Raw genomic sequence first — 17,677 nt, forward strand, 5'->3', positions numbered from 1 at the left:
CCAGCTCCACCTGACGTCATGCACCCACCCTCCTCTGATCCGTGGGGGTGGAGCCACTGCTCCTCGGTCACCTAGCAACCGCCGGGCTCTGCCGGCTCCTCCTCCTCCACATGACTGGACAAAGTCCTGCGCAGAACCCGCCCTGCTTCTTCCTCCATAGAACAGGTTCTGACTCCTCCTACCCTTCCCTCCCACCCCCAATCCCCAAGAGTCTGCTCCAAGAAACTGGGCTAGGGGCCATCCCAGAAATGGTACTCTCCAGGGCCGAGGCATGACTGGGCAGGGCCACGGAGCCTCACTGCTCCACCAGCCTCTCATACACTCCCCTCCGCCCACAGCCCCATCAACTTCACTTGTCTCATACACACGGACAACGCCCTGACGGTTGGTCTCTCATGAGGCACACGCACCCAGAATACCCCTCCTGTGACAGCATCCGCTCTGAGGGGCACACAATGACACTAAGAAACCCTGGGGAACATTCAGCAGCAGCTCTAATGGCAGTGTTTGGCTCCTCTCCCAAACCTCCCCTGGTTGCTGGCAGATTAAAGCCTGTCTCTAAAGACCTTCCAGAAGGGCCCGGGCACCTTGCAGCGACATCTGGGTTCTCTTCTGCTCTCCTCCTCAAAGTTCCTTTTTTTTTTTTTTTTTTTTAAGGTTCTGGTGCTAGCTCCCTGTTCCCCCCAGGTGGTGAGAACACAGCCCTGGGCTAAATGGTCTGCTGTGAGAGAACCACTGGAGAGGAAGACCTTGCTGGGGACTTGACTATTTGACCAGCACTTTGCACGCGAGCAAAGAAGGCCCTGTATCGCAGCACAGGTAGCCTAGGCCGGGCTTTGCCACACTTCCCCAGGCAGCTGCCAAAACCCCTGCTTCCAGACATAGCTCAGGCCCCGCCCAGGCTCAGGTCCGCCTGTGGCGAGAACTCCTCCATGGATATCAGACTGCAGGTCCATGCTCTTCTCTATTCAGAGGCCTGAGGCAAGACTGGGAGCCCAACCAGGAGACAAGAATCCAGGGAAGAAGCCAAGTTTCTATAACCTTGTAATGGGTTCAGCATCCTTTAGAGCATTATACTCCTTCTTACATCCCCACTCCCACCTGAGCAGGACCTCAAAGCAAATACCAGAATGTGGTCTCTTCCATGGCAAGACTCCAGAGTGAGGACCCATCAACAACCAGGAGTTGAAAAGATGTTTTCCTCTCCCCACCCACTGCCCCAATCCAGTAGCTCTCCATGCAGGTCAGAAGGGTCTGAGACAACTGGTGACAAGGAAATCACAAAACCATACATGTGGCACAGGACATACAGGTCAGACAGGCACATGCAGGTCAGAGACAGCTTGGGCACAGGCCCAAGGCAAGGGCTGGTGTGAGGAAGTGGTCAAGGCAGTGACTTAAGGGTTTAAAAAGAGTCTGGGGGTGGCCCAGTTGAGTCCCACACAATGACGGCTGATGGAAGGCTGCCAAGGGTGGGAGCTGGGCCTCAGGCACAGCACCAGAGGCAGGAAGAGGCAGGGAAAGACTGATGGAGAGCAGAGCGAGGGTGGGCATCCATGGCTAGCGCCCGTATAGAAACAAACACACAGACTCTTAGGCTTTCCAACTCAGGACTGTTCTTCCTGTGCTCTGCTCCCTGGCCTCCTGCCTCCTTGCCCAGTCATCTCATTTGGTACTTTCTCCACTCCCAACCTCCCAGTGTTTCCTTCCACTGCCCCCAAACTCAGACTGAAAACCCAGTGTAACTCAGTAAATTCCCTACTCCATGCTGCTGCTTTACATTTACAGTCGAAATGCTTGGAGCCTCTAACTAGAAGTGCTAAGGCAGTGGGGAAGGGGACAAGTAGGTGCAGAGGTCATCTCTAATAAGTGCCACCTGAGCCTGGACACTGAGCATGATGTCCTTGCATCCCTCAAAGGAACCTGAAAGCCAAGGCCACCATTTCCTCTGGCCATCCCAGCCCCAAGGTCACACAAACATGCATGCAGCAGCCCAAGGACATGCAGGACAGCCGGGGAGGGGGCTCCTGGCCCTCAGCCACCCAGGCACAAATAGTAAACACACCACCTTCTTAGGCTTCAGTCCCCGCTGCATGAGGAGTAGGAAAGGGCAGAGTTAGAGAACAGACATCACAGTGTGCTAGCTGGCCAGACATCCTGGGTGGGGGGTGTTAAGACCAACTCAGGTATACACAGGTAAAGGGTAGAGTCAGGTCACTGCCAACTCCTGGGTAAGTGAGATGAGGGGTCCCTCAAGGATCAGCTTCCAGGATGTCTACACCCTGACCCAAAGAAGCTGGAGGGTCTGAATCCCCACCTCAGACACCCTGCACAGAGCAGTGGAGGAGAATTAAAATGGGCCCTCGGCATGCAGCCTAAAACAGGCAGCAGTAGCCCTTACCATTCACTTGTGAACAGGAGAGCTCCTTCTTCTTCTAGCTCTCACCTTACCCCTACCCTCCAACCTTTAAGATCCTGGAAGCCTTGGGTACCAAAAGGTAGGAAGCTGGCAACACCACTACTAGGGTCACACATGTCTTTCCTATCATCCCTAGCCTTGCCTCCATGACCCTAAACTTCTGGGCCCTAACAGTTCTTCCTTGCTACCACCTTTACCCCTAAAGCAGCAACTCATAACCAGAAAGCTTCCTTCTGAGGGAGGTTGGAGACTGGAAGGCTTAACTCCGTTTACTCACCTACTATTTCTACCTGCCTAGCAGTGGTCTCCCTCCTCTTTCTCCTTTCCCTCTTTCTCTTACTCTCCACTCCCACCCCCAACCACTCACCAGTTTGCTGGTCTTTGCAGTTGAGTCTGTTCCCTCTGTAGAAAGCAAGCAGAAACAAAGTGTGTGTTTGTATAGAGGGGTGGGGGCAGAGACCATCGTGGTGAGGTAGAAAAGACGTAACAAGGGAATATGGCGGTGATGGAAAAATCTCAGGAACCACTGTGGCCCTGTATTCTGGGGAGAAGTCCTGGGGACTCCTGGATGTGGGAAGGCAACTTAACTGGGTGGCTGTTACCTCTTTTGAGGACCTTTGAGGCAGAAGAATCAGGTGTCTCTGGGGAAGTAGTATCTGCTCCATCTTCAAATACCTGGATCTGAGGCCAGAGAACAGACTCAATATAGCCAGATCAAGGATGACTGTGATCTGGGCCACTCCCCACGTGCCGAGCAAGCCTAGGGTACAGGGCAGCTCACAAAAGGATGGACATAAGGATGGATCACCAATCTCCCCTCCCCCACTACCTCCCACTCTCTCAACCAGAGACGTACACTCATGCACAGGAAAAGGGAGCCCCCCACAAAAGCTGCACAAGCAACAGAGCACGTGCACGTGCACACACTCAGAACAGCGCATAGGTACCTGGGACTGACGCACAAAGATGCCATGCCCCTCATCACAAGTGAAGTACTTCCTGCCTTGGACAGTTCCATCATTCTTGCCCTTTGCTTCATCCAGGATCACGCCGACCCATTTGCCAGTGGCAAAGAGAGTGGCTCCTACATAGGCCACAGTGCCTCGGTGGCCTTTTCCAATCACCTCCACACGGGAGCCCACTCGCAGAGGCCGGGCGCTTGCCTCTGCGCTCATTCTGCTGCCACTGGGCGTCTGAAAGAAAGACACGTGCAAACATACGCAGTTAAAGGCCTCAGGTTGAGGGTGTCATCCCAATGCACCAGAAAGGCCCCAGTCAGCATCCTGGACTGAAAAAGGACAAGAAGTCACTTCCCTGAACCCCATGTTCAGGGTGAAGTGGACCCCAAATTCCCTTTTGAAAAATACCAGTGATGTTCTAAGACTTCTCCGAACTCCTCTGGAATCTGCCACAATTTTTAAGAGTTTATATTTAAATTTTATAACAAATCAGAATTCAATGCAGACCTGTGAATGTCACCACATGGCTTCTTTCTCAGGAGCACTGCCCCCAAGGAGGGGAATGAAGCTCAAGCGAATAACTCAATTGAGACCAGGCTCTCCAAACAAAACCCAGTGCCCTGACTCAGGTGCCTAAGCTGAGAAGACAGGTGACTCATGGGTGACCCCACAGGATCCTATTCCACTCCCCACTGCTGTCTGTCTTCCCTGTGATACAACAGCTCTCTTAGGCCTCTCCCTTTCAAAAGTACACAATTGGGCCTCCTTCCAACCCTCAAGTCACCATCACTCCTTCCAGACCCGACTCCCCCCACCCCATCCACACACCCACCATGACATTCCTAAATGCCTCACCGCAGCCCATTCAACCATTTAGCTCCCTTCTTCCTGGCCTGAGCCCTGTTCTATCAACCCTACCCCAAGCTCTAGAGATCCTTCCCCCACACTATGTTGCTATAAAAAGAAAAACAAAGGCCAGGTAAATCAGGTACCTCAGATCTGACCTACACTGTCCCCTAGACTCTGCCCAGTGGTCCAAATGGATGGCTTATCACCCCATGGATGGACAAGGCAAAGGAATAGACTAAACATTGTCCTTCGGAAGTTCTCAGCTTCTGACACATCCGTGATGACAGGACACAACATGAAATTAGGTTTCTAAAGAGGGCCATGGTTTAGAAAAAAATCACACCTAAGCCATTTTTAGCAATAGCAGCTCCTTGAACCAAGGGCCTTGCAGCAAACAGATGAATGAGGCATGAGAAAGTGACTCCCTGATTCTAAAGATTCCACAGGGCTCCCTCTGATGCTTCCACTTGGCTTCAGAAGGGAGCCCTGCCAGAGCCTGTCACTCCCCGAATCCCTTCCCCAAAGGGATCATCCAGGAAGATTAAGGCTATAGCTAGCAGGGGCTCCAGGACCCCAAACTGCACCTGGGACATCAGGGTTGCTCTCATGGATCTGACAACAAAAAGAACTGACAGTGACATCAGGGCTAGCCCCAAACTCAAGAGACTCCCTCAACCTCCCAACCCTAATAAGCCTCTCAGAACCAGGTGGACACAATAGTGGGTACAGATTCAATCTCAACCGGAAGACAGAGAAAGCAAGTGGCAGACAACAGAGCACCTCTAAAGAAAGGCGTCACTGTAAGGCCATTCCAACCCACCAGCCCCACTGAGAGTCCCCAACATAGTCTGATCCCTTCAGAAACCTCTAGCCAGAGGTCCAATTAGAGTCAAAGGTCAGGCCTTGCCAGCCCCCACTGAGGGCCCAACTCTGGGAGGGGAGGCCTGTCCAGCCTAACACCATCAGTCCCTGCTGCGAGTGGCCCCAGCCTAGCTCCAGCCTGTCTCCCCAGCCCCCACAGCAGTGTCCACAGGCACCCAGGCCTTCTCCAGAAGCCCTCCCAGGGCCATCCCAGATAAGGACCACTTACCCGGCTGTACATATGCCTCTTGCTCTGGGCCATGTTGCTCACCCGGCTTCTACCCCCTCCCCCAGTGGGCCAAAGACAGAGAGAAAAGGCAAAAACCTAGGCAGGAGGGTCAGGGCTCCAGGCCCTCATGGACAGACACAGAAGCCGTCAGGCGCGGCCCTCCCCAGTCCATGGACCTCACTCGGTGGCCTACCGGGGTAGGGATGGGGGCAGAGATGGGGGCTGAGGAGCAAGTCCTCTCTGCTGCCTGATGATTCCTGAACCCAGAGACACCGAATCCTGCTTGCCAGCTGATGAGTCTCACTCTGCGCTAGTGCTGCTCTAGACTTGTCAGGAACCGTGTTAGCCTCTGGGTCCTAGTGCCCCCCTGCTTCACCTGGGCCAGACAAGCAAGGCAGGACTGGGGGCTCCACCCAAACCACAGACCCTCAGCAGTCACCTCTAGAGTAAACTGTTACTATTTCGGGCTGGGAGCACAGCCCTGACTGGTCCTCCTAGTCTGTACCCCTCAGCATCACTGCTGCCACCCCTAACACTTCCCCCCACAATGTGCCTTAGCAGGACCACAGCATCAAGTGACACTCAAAGAGATCAGCTACCTACAGGCCTCCACGCAGCCAAAATAAGGGTCTCTTACACCCTCTTTCTGGGGCTCTTCTTTCTCCCTCCTTTTTCTAAACTCTAGACTCAGGGCCCAAACCCCTATAATTAGTCTGGATTTCAATTTCACCCTGGGCTGAAGCAGCCAGACGCGTGCGCTGCACAGCAAAGGAAGGGCAGTAATGGAGGTAACCTCATACAGTAAGGCAAGTCAAGTACCCATGTTCCCCCCACACCGGCAAAGCTTGCCAGACCCTTTCTCTCTTCCGGCTGTTATAAAGGGCCAGGCTCAAAGCCCAAGACTATCAGGTTCAACTGGATGAATAACTGCAGAGAGCTCCGCATGCCCCTTGTAGCTCAAGGCCCAGCCCTCCTCAACCACCTGCCCCTTACACTCTTGGCCTTGCTTCCCAGCCATCTCCTTAACAGAAAAAACGAGATGGTTTTTTTTTCTACATTTCACCAAATTTCTTTAATAACCACATATTACTTTTATAATTAAAAATATTTAATTTAATAAGATTAAGCATTCTAGTGAGAGGTCTCCAGAGGGCTAAGGGCTATGTCATGATGCCACTGAATTCGTTTACCCATCTAACACGGGCTAGGAGCCAACACACCATGCTCCCTGCCCCTGAGCACTCAACAAGGTTGGCTTGAGGTCTGACCCGTGTAACTCCACTAGCTGCAGTGTGGATCTAGGGATACCTGTCTTGTCTACGCTGGACTTCACTGGCCAAACAGAATCTTCCTCCTCTTCACCCTCTTTCTAAGGCAGGCCAGATAGCCCAACAGTAGAATGACAGTCAACATCCAGATATATGGCCCCAAAACACCTCTCCACATCTTCAATCCTGGCCAGAACCCCTAGGGAGCCATTTCTCTTGGCCCCACAAAAATCTCCATGTTTGCCCCTTCCCTTCCCTATTCACATTTATTCAGGTAGGCAGGGCCATGCAGCTCCTTGCAGCCTGGACTTCGCATGTTCAGAGCACTTTACAGTCTACAGAGCACCTTGAAAAACATAATTTTATAGTACTGTGGTTAAGAGTGCTGTTTCTAGACTCGGACTGCTTATGTTCACTTCCTGGCTTCACCACCTGGGAACCACCTTGGTCCAGCTACTTAACATCTCTGCAATTCGATTTCCTTATCTGTCATTTGGGAACAAAGAACATACCTCAGAGAGCTGTTGTGAGGATTAGCCAAGATAATCCATGTAAAACATTTAGGACATTGCCTGGTATTTACTAAGTACTCAACAAAAGTCAGCTAATTATCGAGGCTGTTATCCTCATATTTGGACATCACAATAACCCCACAGAGAGGCAGGCCAGGGACAGTGCTGACAAGGAAACTGAAGCCGAGAGAACTGAGCAACTTCCCTGAAATTACACAGAAGGTGAGGAGTGGAGCCAAAGCTGGAACCAGAGCCTGACCCAGAACCCTCTGCACTTTCCACTAGCCTCAGTGTTGACCGCAAATCTCTCTAGGCTTCTTCTTAGGCCGTGCTCCTCCCCTAGACCACACTGTCTCCAGAGATTCAGGAGAACTCATATCTAAGAACCCTCACAACTCACCAGTCACACAGGTTAATATGGTTACCTAAATTCTTGCAAGCTGTTTCTTCTCCTATAAAATGGGAATATCATCAGCCATCTCTATGTTAACGTTACTAGGCCTGAATATGGTAAAGCACATTAAAGTGCTTTGCAAAAAAATACAGAAGCTATAAAGTGCAAAAAATTAGCTGACATAATAGATGATATATAACTCTAAAAATAACATATTGACATTATAACACATGTTATAAGGAATTACAGACAAAAGAAAGGTGAACTAAAAAGGGGTTAAAAATAAAAAAGAAAAAGAAAAGGGGTACCTGACTATGCCTTGAATTACGGGCTGTTTTCTGGATATGTGAAAAGGCCTACAAACGCTGTAAGCTGTGAATACACTAAGTAGAGACAAAATAATTTTACTTCACTAGGGAATATTAAAGAAGACTAGGTTGCCTTTAGTAAAGAATTCTAGATGAGTTGTTCTATCTAACTCTAAGCCTTTTAAAGCACAGCCCACAACATCCCTCTTTGTGATCCCATCACCCTTAGCCCACGGAGTCAAGTATTTATTGAGTAAATAAACACACATCAATACTGAGAGGTACTAGAAGGTAAGTATGGGTAGTCAGCGAGTTGAACGTTCAGGTAGAGATAGGTAAGTCCATCTTCATGATCCAGTAACAACAACCGGGTCTCTTCCTGAGCAGGAGACTGGCATAATGAAAACTATGTCAGGAGGCTCAAACAGGTGGCAGAGCAGGCTGGAGGGGAGGCAGGAGCAACTGAGTAAAGACAAGAAAACAGCAAGGAGACTGCTACATAATGAGCAAGGGGTGAGGAGGGTCTGAGCCAGGGAAGAGAGGGAGAGGGAAAGAAGCAGGAGAGGATAGGAGCTAATTCAGAGAATGTACAAAAATGCCCTGAGAAGGCCCTAGGGTAGATCACGCATGGGGAAAGAGGCAGAGCGCCTGCATGGGCTTCAGAGACACACATGACCTAGATATAGCTTTGGTTCTCTGTATTTCCTCACCTGTATGACTCTGGTCAAGATATTTAACTTTCCGAGCCCAGCTACCTCATCTGAAAAACAGGGGAAATAATACCTACCTCACAGGGACGTTGTGAGGATTAAATAAGATTGAAGAAAGCATTTAACACAGTACCTGGCACAGAATATACACTCAACAGAATGTAGATATCGTCTTCATCATTATTGAGAAGATACATCAATGATGACTTACACACAGAAGGAATTTAAATGTTGCATGAATAAATGGATGGATGAATGAATGCATGAACAAAAAATGAATGAATGAACTCAGGAGCTTTCAAGCATGAGTAATGGAAGAATGATGATTGAAAACATTAAGAGAATTGGGAGGAAATGGGAAAACAAACTGAACATGTTAGGAGAGAGAAGATAAGTCTTGTTCTTAGGGCCTTGTCTAGTGCAAATTTAACTGTATAAACGAACACATGTATTTCACTATCTCCTTCCAAAATGCACCTGTGATGCAGACAAAACAGATAGCATTATCTCTATCCTATAGGTGATGGAACTGGGTCTCAGAAGTCGAATGACTCTCCTGAGTCTCACGGCCAGAAAATGGCAGGGGGGCACATCTGACTAGCTGTACAGACAGTGATCCTTCCATAGCACCCCTGGGCCCCATTCCATGTCACATAGGACAATTCTGAGTTACATGTTCCCTCAGCCAGAGATGAGACCAATACGCCCTGGATTTAATTCATTTTCCTCCCTAGGTATATTAAATACTGTTGAAATATCTAGGAAAATGGGAAGAGAGGAGGGAAAAAATCTCAATCTCTGTCTGATAAATAGGTAACCAATGGTCTTGGAGATTATTTCAGAAAATGACAGGATTGCAAGTAGATTGTTAAGAATTAAGAAGGAGGGGCGCCTGGGTGGTGCAGTCGTTAAGCGTCTGCCTTTGGCTCAGGGCGTGATCCCAGCGTTCTGGGATGGAGCCCCACATCAGGCTCCTCCGCTGGGAGCCTGCTTCTTCCTCTCCCACTCTCCCTGCTTGTGTTCCCTCTCTCGCTGGCTGTCTCTCTCTGTGTCAAATGAATAAATAAAATCTTTTAAAAAAATAAAATTAAAAAAATTAAAAAAAAAAAAAAAAGAACTAAGAAGGAACAAGTAAGAAGGAGAAACTTCTTTGGCACCGAGCCTGTACTATTCCTACCTTGCTTTTACTAGCACCCCAGCATCCTTTGAGCCCTTGACCTCCTCTTGTCTCATCTCACCTAACCTCGATCCTGAGCTAACCCAACTGTCTGATTTCCCTCATCTCTCTCATAGAGGAGCTGGTATGAATCTCAGGGAGTCTCATAGCAGGGTCCACACACTTGAACTGCACTGCATCAGGCACTGGGTATACAGTAGTTTGGTTACAAAGATAAAAGAAACATAATAGTAACTAGCAAGATCCAGATTTTCTTCAGACTAGGACAAAATTGTACAACTCTGAAAGTACTGGTAAGGAAGGCATAAATGTGGATGTAAGTCCCTCAGGAATCAGGAAAAAAGAGCTGTTTGCTCACTGAGTGGGGAACAGAGGCTGGAAGGGGAACTAGAAGCATGGAAGGCTGGGATTCAGATACACCCAGAAACCCAGAAAGAAGACATTACACAGCCCATTGCTCCAAAGTCCTCCTCCAGTATCTGCCTTATAGACCTCTTACAGATAGGGCCTAATCCTAAATGGACTTTCTTTACCTTTCCAACTCCTTGTTATCCCCAGAAATGTCTGCAGCCCACTCTCAATCTGAATGCAACTTGACCTCCTCCCAAAGTATCCCCTTTCCCCAAGAATACCCAGTGACTGCCAGGCCCACCTCCAAAAGTACAGACCTCCAAGAGCCAGGAAGGAAATCTACACAATATGCCTCACTTAACCTCAATAAAGGAACTTTCACAGGAAGGCGGCAGGTATGCGAGTAGCCCCCAGCCCCATACTCAAGAACTACAACCTTCCCAGTGCTAGCAGGAGTCCTGCTTGTCAGCGTGTTTGAAGTTCCTGCTGGTTCCTCCCCATGAATCAACCAGCAATTCTCTGGCACTAGGACCCTGCAGACAGGGAACCCTGAGCCTGCGCTCTAAAGAGAGAGATGCACCATTTCACAACTTCAGCAAAAGCCAAGGCAGCCAACAAAGCCACAGCCACCTTGGCTGTGCTTGGGCTCTGCCTTTTGGGCAGCTCACCGGCCACTCCCCAAAAGCAGAGCATTCTGTCCTTTCTCTTTTTAAATCCACGTCATCATTTGATCATAATGGAAATCAATCTCCTCAAGTCACCACGCAAAGGCGTATCCATAGCAACCACAAGAGGAAGGACACGGAAATGATGCTCCAGTAGCTGCAGCGGCGAAAGGTAAGCCGTTTCTCTTCCATCCATGCTACCCCACCATTCTCCCCCTTCACTCAAGTGCGCCTTACCTGCAAATTCTATCCCGTTAAAGGGGAAAACATAAAAGGTGAGTGTTAATAATCTATGCTATTATGTAAGGTTATAAGTCTGCCTACTCCCGTATCTGGCAGAAAAAAATTCTCTTTTTCTGGTTGGATGGGGACAATTCTCTTTTAAGTATTCACTGTCTCAGGTGACACAGTCTCAGCCTGCAATACCCAACAAAGTCACTTGTCTTTTTAGTCAGGATGCTGGTCTCTTTCAAGGACTTCAGAGTTCCCTATGTAGTTGTAAAAGGCCAGGAGCCACACTGCCCCCACCGCCCTGGCCACCCATGCCACCCACACACTGGCCAGGTAAGACCTGCTTCTTAGCAGCCCTAGACTCCAGCCCCCCAAGGTCCAGAAACTGGGAGCTGGGATTCAATTTCTGCCTCCTCTGATGCCTCAGAGGAAAGAGTGCCATTTCTGCAGAGGTAAGAGACTCATCAAGCGTAAGCACTACTAAGCCTAAGTAATCCTCCATGCCTCCATTTCCTCTTGTGCAAAATAGAGACCTTAACGATACCTTTAATAGAGTTGTTGTGAGAATGCCTGAAAAGCACTCAGAAGAGTGCCTGGTACGAAGCACTCAATAAACATCAGCCATCATTATTGTGAGAAAGAGGAAGGAGGGGCCTACAGTGTGAGGTTTAAGTTCTGAGGGTACTCAACACTCTTGGAGAGAGTCTCGGGTCTGATCTCCGCCCCTTTCCTCTGGACAGTTATTTCAAGCTTCCCTTACTACTTTAAGTCCCTATTCCTATCTGAGCCCACACCAGCACCTCCTCCCTCAGCAATTAAAGTTGCTAAGAAAGAAAACTGAACCTATTAGAGAATTCCTTTGCAAATTTAGATATATCTGCCACCATCACTGCCTCTTTCTTCCTACATTGTCTTCTTTTTTCTGTCATTCCTCTTTCAAAGAAAATGAGGTCCCTTTCTTTACAGGGCCAACCCCTCCACCCGCCGCTGAGGACCTGATTTAGCAATCATCTTTTCTCTTGTGCCTTCAACTGCACCCCCTCTACTCGCTCTCACACATTATCAGGTAACCTATGCTCGAGATTTCTGTTCTGGGAAAAACCGTCTCTAGTCTCTGCTACCTCCTCCGTGAGATGCCACCATCTCCCTTCCTTCCCTGCCAGGCTACTCAAGTGAGTATACCCTCCCTGCCTTTCCCATCCACTGCTCTATCTGGCTTAACCTTGCTCCTGTCCCTACCACTTTTCAGAAGCTGTTCACACTAAAAAAGTAAAAGAGCCCTGGTTACCACAATCTCCTAACTGATCAGTCTCAAGGTGCATTTTCCAAGCTCATCCTACTTGACTTCCCTGTAGCAAGCGAAGCTGCTGACCCTCTTCCTGGAACTTGTTCTTCTCCTAGCTCCCTGGGCAACATTCTCCCGTACCTTGCACACCAATCCTTCTTGACTCCTCTGTCATCTTCAGCCTCCTATAAGCATTGCCAGACTCATCCATTCCCATGGCATCAACCCCCACTTACACCTACTGCCCCAGGCAGACTCTCTTCTGAACTTCAGACCCACACTTCCACCTGTCTGCTATGTGCCACAGATGCCCCCCAAGTTCAACATAACTCAAAACACACTTGGTATCTTTCCCCTCAAAAAATGTTCCTCTTCTATATTCCTCTTTCCTACTGGCACCACCACCCACCCAAAACAGAAAACGGAGTCATCTTGAACAACTCCCTCTCTCATTCTCAACAACAGTTAATCACTACATCAGGTTGACTGTCTCTCTGGTCTCACTCAGATTCATCTCCTTTCCACCCCCACTGACCTAATCCTTAGTTCAGTGTTATACCATGCCTATGTTATATTACAAGAGTCTCCTGATGTCCCTGATCTAAATTCTCCCCTTAGTCTACTACCACAGTTAGCTTCCCAAAATACAATCACATCACCTCTCTGCCTGCAAAACTGAATCTTCTTAGCACGGCACTTCAGGTCATTAAAAACCTGGCCTCATTATGAATATCTAGTCTCATCAATCACCTCTCCTCTGATCCCAAAGTTCTTATATTCCAGCTACATGGATCTACTTACCTTCCCCCTTATGCCTCTATAAATGTTGCAAAAATCACCAGGGCCATTCTCTTTCCTCATCAAGGGTCAGCTCAATTATCGTCTCTTTCCTGAAGATTCCCAATGTCTCCATGCAGAGCTAGTCATTCCCTCCTGTGCCCTCACACAGCACTTTGGACATATCTCTGTTACAACATCACACTTTTATTAAAATATCGTCTCCCTTATCCCATCATGAACTCCTCCAGGGAAGAGAGTTTTTATTCATTTCAGTATCCTAAGCACTGAACACAGAAGACATTCAATGTTAAATACAAGCCTGTACCAACACCAGCCTCTAGGGATATAAACTGGCTCTGACAAGTTTCCCTGAGTAGCTCCAGCCTTAAAGACCCCCCACCAGGGAGGAAATTAAGTCATGTACACACGAACCCCAGCAGATGTAGCTCTTTCCTCTCCAGACGGGAGCCTAAGAAACTAAAAATGGAGGGACAGCCCCATGTCCTGCGTAATTTGGTAATGACACTAGTTCTCAATCTCATATGTTTCCATGGTGAAAGGACCACAGAAAGACCTCTAGACTCTAGGGCAAATGCAGATCTGGGAAAACAGCTTCAGTGAGGCTTTAGGGGTGACAAAGGTCTAGTGTTTGCTTAAGTGAATCCCTCATGGAATATGTTAGGAGCATGGGGACGCTCAATTTATCCATTAGCCAAGTGCTACTGGTACTAGCCTGAACTTGAAAAGGAAAGTGATAGAAAGCCAAATCCAGAGTCTCCAGGATGGCAAGGGCCCTAACACAGATTTGAATCAGTCAACCGCTCAGCACTTACCTCCTCAGGGGACACTGAGGATTCAGTTCTCATTGCCCTTCGTATGGGGCAGACAACCCAAGTCCCCACAGTACCACCAGTAGCTGCAGACAGGCCAAGCAACCTGCGAATCCTCTGCTACAATCCCTCCCAACCCGTAACTCCAGGCAGCCACTAGCAATGACAGAGATGGGAGAGTAAAATCTAGAGTGGAAGTTGTCAAAGGTATCACAATTCTCCCATGTGTTCTGAATCCTCCCTAACAAGTTCTTCTCTTTTGTATCTTTCCATCAGTCAGGCCCAAATTACCAATTCTTAGTAGCACCTCCCACATCCCTCTTTTCTCCTCCATTACCACTGTCATCTCTTTGGTTGGCCATTAAATAGCTTTGAGAATTGAGGCAAACTATTTTCCCTCTTTGGTGCCTCATCTACGAAACAGGATAACAACTGCTCCGCCTACCTCACAGGATTATTAAATAAAATGAGATCATGCCTGCGAGAAAGGTTCTGTAATCTGTAAAATCTTATACATAAATATAAGGCATTCCTGTTATCATCAACCTAAGTCTTCTATCACTGATACGTGAAGCATATCTGGCTCCCTGTCTCGCTCTCCATTTCCAACCACATTACATCCCACGTAAGACAATGACACACGCTAAAATACTGTTTTGCCCATATGCCCCCAGATCTTTCACTGACATACCATTTCTTATTTTAATCCAACAGTCCTGGCTCTGACATGCAGTGTCATCTCTGCACCACCACTCTGCTTAGGACGTTTCCCTAGTCCTGCAAGCTCCACCCATGCTTCAAAGGCCAGCCAAAGCCCCTCTACACTCCACACGGAAAGACTAAATTTCAGCAGAGAAAACTTGGTGGGAAGTTATCATCTAATACTTTAAGAGTCACCTTTTTGAAGGTGGACTGTACTTTTTTTTCTGTTCAATTGTAAAAGAGAACCTAGAACCAACAGGATAGAAGTTACAGAGACATATTTCAGCAAATTGAAAACTTCCTTACTAAGGTATCTCAAGATGAAATGTAGTAAGTTCCCCATTATTAGTAATGTTCAAGCCCAAATTGGCTATTTGGGAAGGATATTTTAGATGGACTTCCACTATCACAAGGGTAACCGAATTTGAATCACAGCATTTTAGATCTGAAAGGAATCTTAGTGCTCTTCTAGTCCAGCCTCCTATTTTACAGGCCTGGACAGGTGAAGTGGCTCACTCAAGGCAGCAGTGTTTGTATCAGAGAGCAGGAAGGAGAACACGGTCTTTAAATTTCAATCCAGTGATCTACACCCTTGCTATTCAAAGTGTGGTCTGAGGAGCAGCAGTAGCAGCAGCCGCAGCACCTGGAAACTGGTTAGAAAGGTAGACCCAACAATGCGCCATTCAAGTTTGAAAAGCACGGACCTACACTGTCCCCTCCAAACCTTGATTTTCTAATTCTGGAATTGCATTTCCCAAACTATTTCAGATGTTAAACGGAGTCAGCACCCAAGAAAAACAGCATTTCCCGTTCAAATCTGGGAAAGCCTCCATACCATACTTTCAGTGTGAGATTCATGGTAACTATCTTTAGCATATTGAAGGCTCTGAAATATTCCGTAAGAAACTTTAACCATGAAGTCTCTAAACATATTTGAGCACGAAATGCCTTAAGGAAAAAAAAAGGGTTATGACAATCTCCTTTAATATCCCCGTAGCTCAGGCTCTGGCTGTACACCAGGTAAAGAATGTCAGCCTGGACCTGCAGTTCTTCGACTCTCAGTACCTTAAACGTACTGGATTAGTAAGTGGTCAACATGGGCTTGATGTTCTCATCACTGCAATACAGGAGGGGAAGCTTCTAAATCACTGCCTCTTTAAAAACAGCGGAGTTCCTCATCTGTGTGTTTACCTGTGCTTCTGCCTAAAGACAAGCGGAATGTGCACGATGACTTCTCAAGGGTCATCCTGCCAGTTAAGGCGGCCCCCAAGCGTGGCAGGCACAGACACACCAAACCCATATCCAGGCCCCCACGCTTGAGTCCTCTATGGTTTTCTGGTTTTCGTTTGACACAAACTTCTCAACCATGTGCCCACAGAAACCTGTGGCTTGGAATGGGTTCAGGGGTTGCCTCAGACGCTCCCGGGAAAGGAGGGAGACCCTCGCCGCCGCGGAGGAATTCGGGGGCGCAACCACTCCGACCCCGGGAGAACACTGCCAGACTGAAGAGCGCAGGTGGGTCGGACAGGCCCAGACGCTGGCAGGTGCCCACCCCGCCGCGGCCCATCCCTACCATCCCCGCTCCGCACACCGGACTCCGCGCTGCGCCCCAGCCCAGCACCGGGGCCCCCCCCGTCCACAGCCGGGAACCTAGCGAACACGCGGGGGGCGGCGGAGGAGACGGTTGGCAGGGTGGCCGCCTCCGTACCTGTCCTGTCAGGGGCTCCGCGCCCGGCTCCGGTCCCACCACCGGCGACCGACGCCCAAGTCCTTGCCAGTCCCGCCCCGCCCGCCCCGCCCGCGTGGGCTGCCCGACGCGCCGCCCGACCCCTTGAGGCCCGTCCCACACCCGCTCGCCCCAGAGGCCTAGTGACGCTCCGGCTCCAGGGAACACGCTACTGTCCCCCGAAGACCAGCCCGGGTTAAAAACTGAGGGCTGAGCGCAGCCGAGGAGACCTGGGTCAGGCACAAAGCTGGACACCTGGAGCGAAATGTGCGCGTGCGCACTGTGCCTGGGAAGCCAATTAGGACCACAGGAGAGGGGCGCCTCTAGGCATGCGTCCTCTGCCGGCCGAGGGGAGGCATCGCTCAAGGGACTGGAGGTTTCCTGGCTCTGCGCAAATGATTTTCCAGGGGTCACTAAGCTTTTGAGCGATAAACTGCTAATTAAAACATTAGTGATAACTATATCTGGTCAGTTAGCTTGAGGAAAAAACCAAATTTTGCGGCTACTCGACGTTATCCGTATGGGGATACAGGCATTCTCATGCCCTCACGATGGGAAAGTAAAGTAACACCAACGTACTTGTAATGGCATTTTGGCTTTTTAATTTAAAAAGAAAAAAATTAAAAGGACAAACTCCTTGTCCCAATGTACCCACTTCTAATAGTGTAGTCAAAGAAATGAAATAATAGGGCAAGTGTTCAAAGATACTTGTACAAGGATGTTGGGAGAGCCAGGTTTTGATAGATGGGGGGTTGAATTCTGTGATTTACAGGCTGTGCGAGATCTTGGGTGGATTACTTAACCCTTCCATGGCCCTGTTCCCTCATTTGTAAAATGGGAATGTTAATTATATTATCTATATTACTAGGTTGTTAGGAAAATTTAAATGAATCCATATAAAGAGCCTGAATAATAACCATTGTAATGTTATGTTTGTCTCAGTTCATCTAAGACTGAAAACAACCTGAAAAGTCCATAAAATTGATGGTGAGGTGGGGGGTGGAAGGATAAATGGTAGAAATGATGAATTGGGCAACGTCTCCACCATGGCCCCGTTTTTTTCCCATTTTATCAATATTTCTAATATATTGAATGGATAATGCATTTGCATAATTCAAAAATCAAAACAATATAAAGAATATACACTGGAAGGGGTGCCTGGGTGGCACAGCGGTTAAGCGTCTGCCTTCGGCTCAGGGCGTGATCCCAGCGTTCTGGGATCGAGCCCCACATCAGGCTCCTCCGCTAGGAGCCTGCTTCTTCCTCTCCCGCTCCCCCTGCTTGTGTTCCCTCTCTCGCTGGCTGTCTCTCTCTGTCAAATAAATAAATAAATAAAATATTTTTTAAAAAAAGGAATATACACTGAAAAACCTCCCTTCAACCTATTTCCATCCACTCCTTCCTTCTGCTCACTACAGGTA

At 48.7% G+C, this 17,677-nt stretch overlaps 1 protein-coding gene across 7 annotated transcripts in view; it reads right to left on the reverse strand.

Moving 5' to 3' along the window:
• Positions 1 to 16,325, reverse strand: part of DCTN1 (dynactin subunit 1) — a 29,843-nt gene extending 13,518 nt beyond the window's left edge. For 5 of the 7 annotated variants that reach the window (XM_045788317.2, XM_087863570.1, XM_087863569.1 and 2 more), the window contains exons 1-4: positions 16,239 to 16,325; positions 3,367 to 3,612; positions 3,022 to 3,100; positions 2,787 to 2,821 (exon numbers count right to left, since the gene is read on the reverse strand). In XM_045788317.2, coding sequence (XP_045644273.1) covers positions 2,787 to 2,821; positions 3,022 to 3,100; positions 3,367 to 3,594 — 342 coding nt within the window. In that variant the 5' untranslated portion in view covers positions 3,595 to 3,612; positions 16,239 to 16,325. Of the gene's footprint in view, positions 1 to 2,068; positions 2,090 to 2,786; positions 2,822 to 3,021; positions 3,101 to 3,366; positions 3,613 to 16,238 lie in introns of all 7 variants that reach the window. The other 2 variants (XM_087863567.1, XM_045788319.2) reach the window with 1 other exon arrangement.
• Between the last annotated feature and the right edge of the window lie 1,352 nt (positions 16,326 to 17,677).

This window comes from Ursus americanus, chromosome 7 (genome assembly GCF_024610735.1).
Source record: "Ursus americanus isolate L20-20 chromosome 7, mUrsAme1.1.p, whole genome shotgun sequence".
NCBI classification, from domain to species: Eukaryota; Metazoa; Chordata; class Mammalia; order Carnivora; family Ursidae; genus Ursus; species Ursus americanus.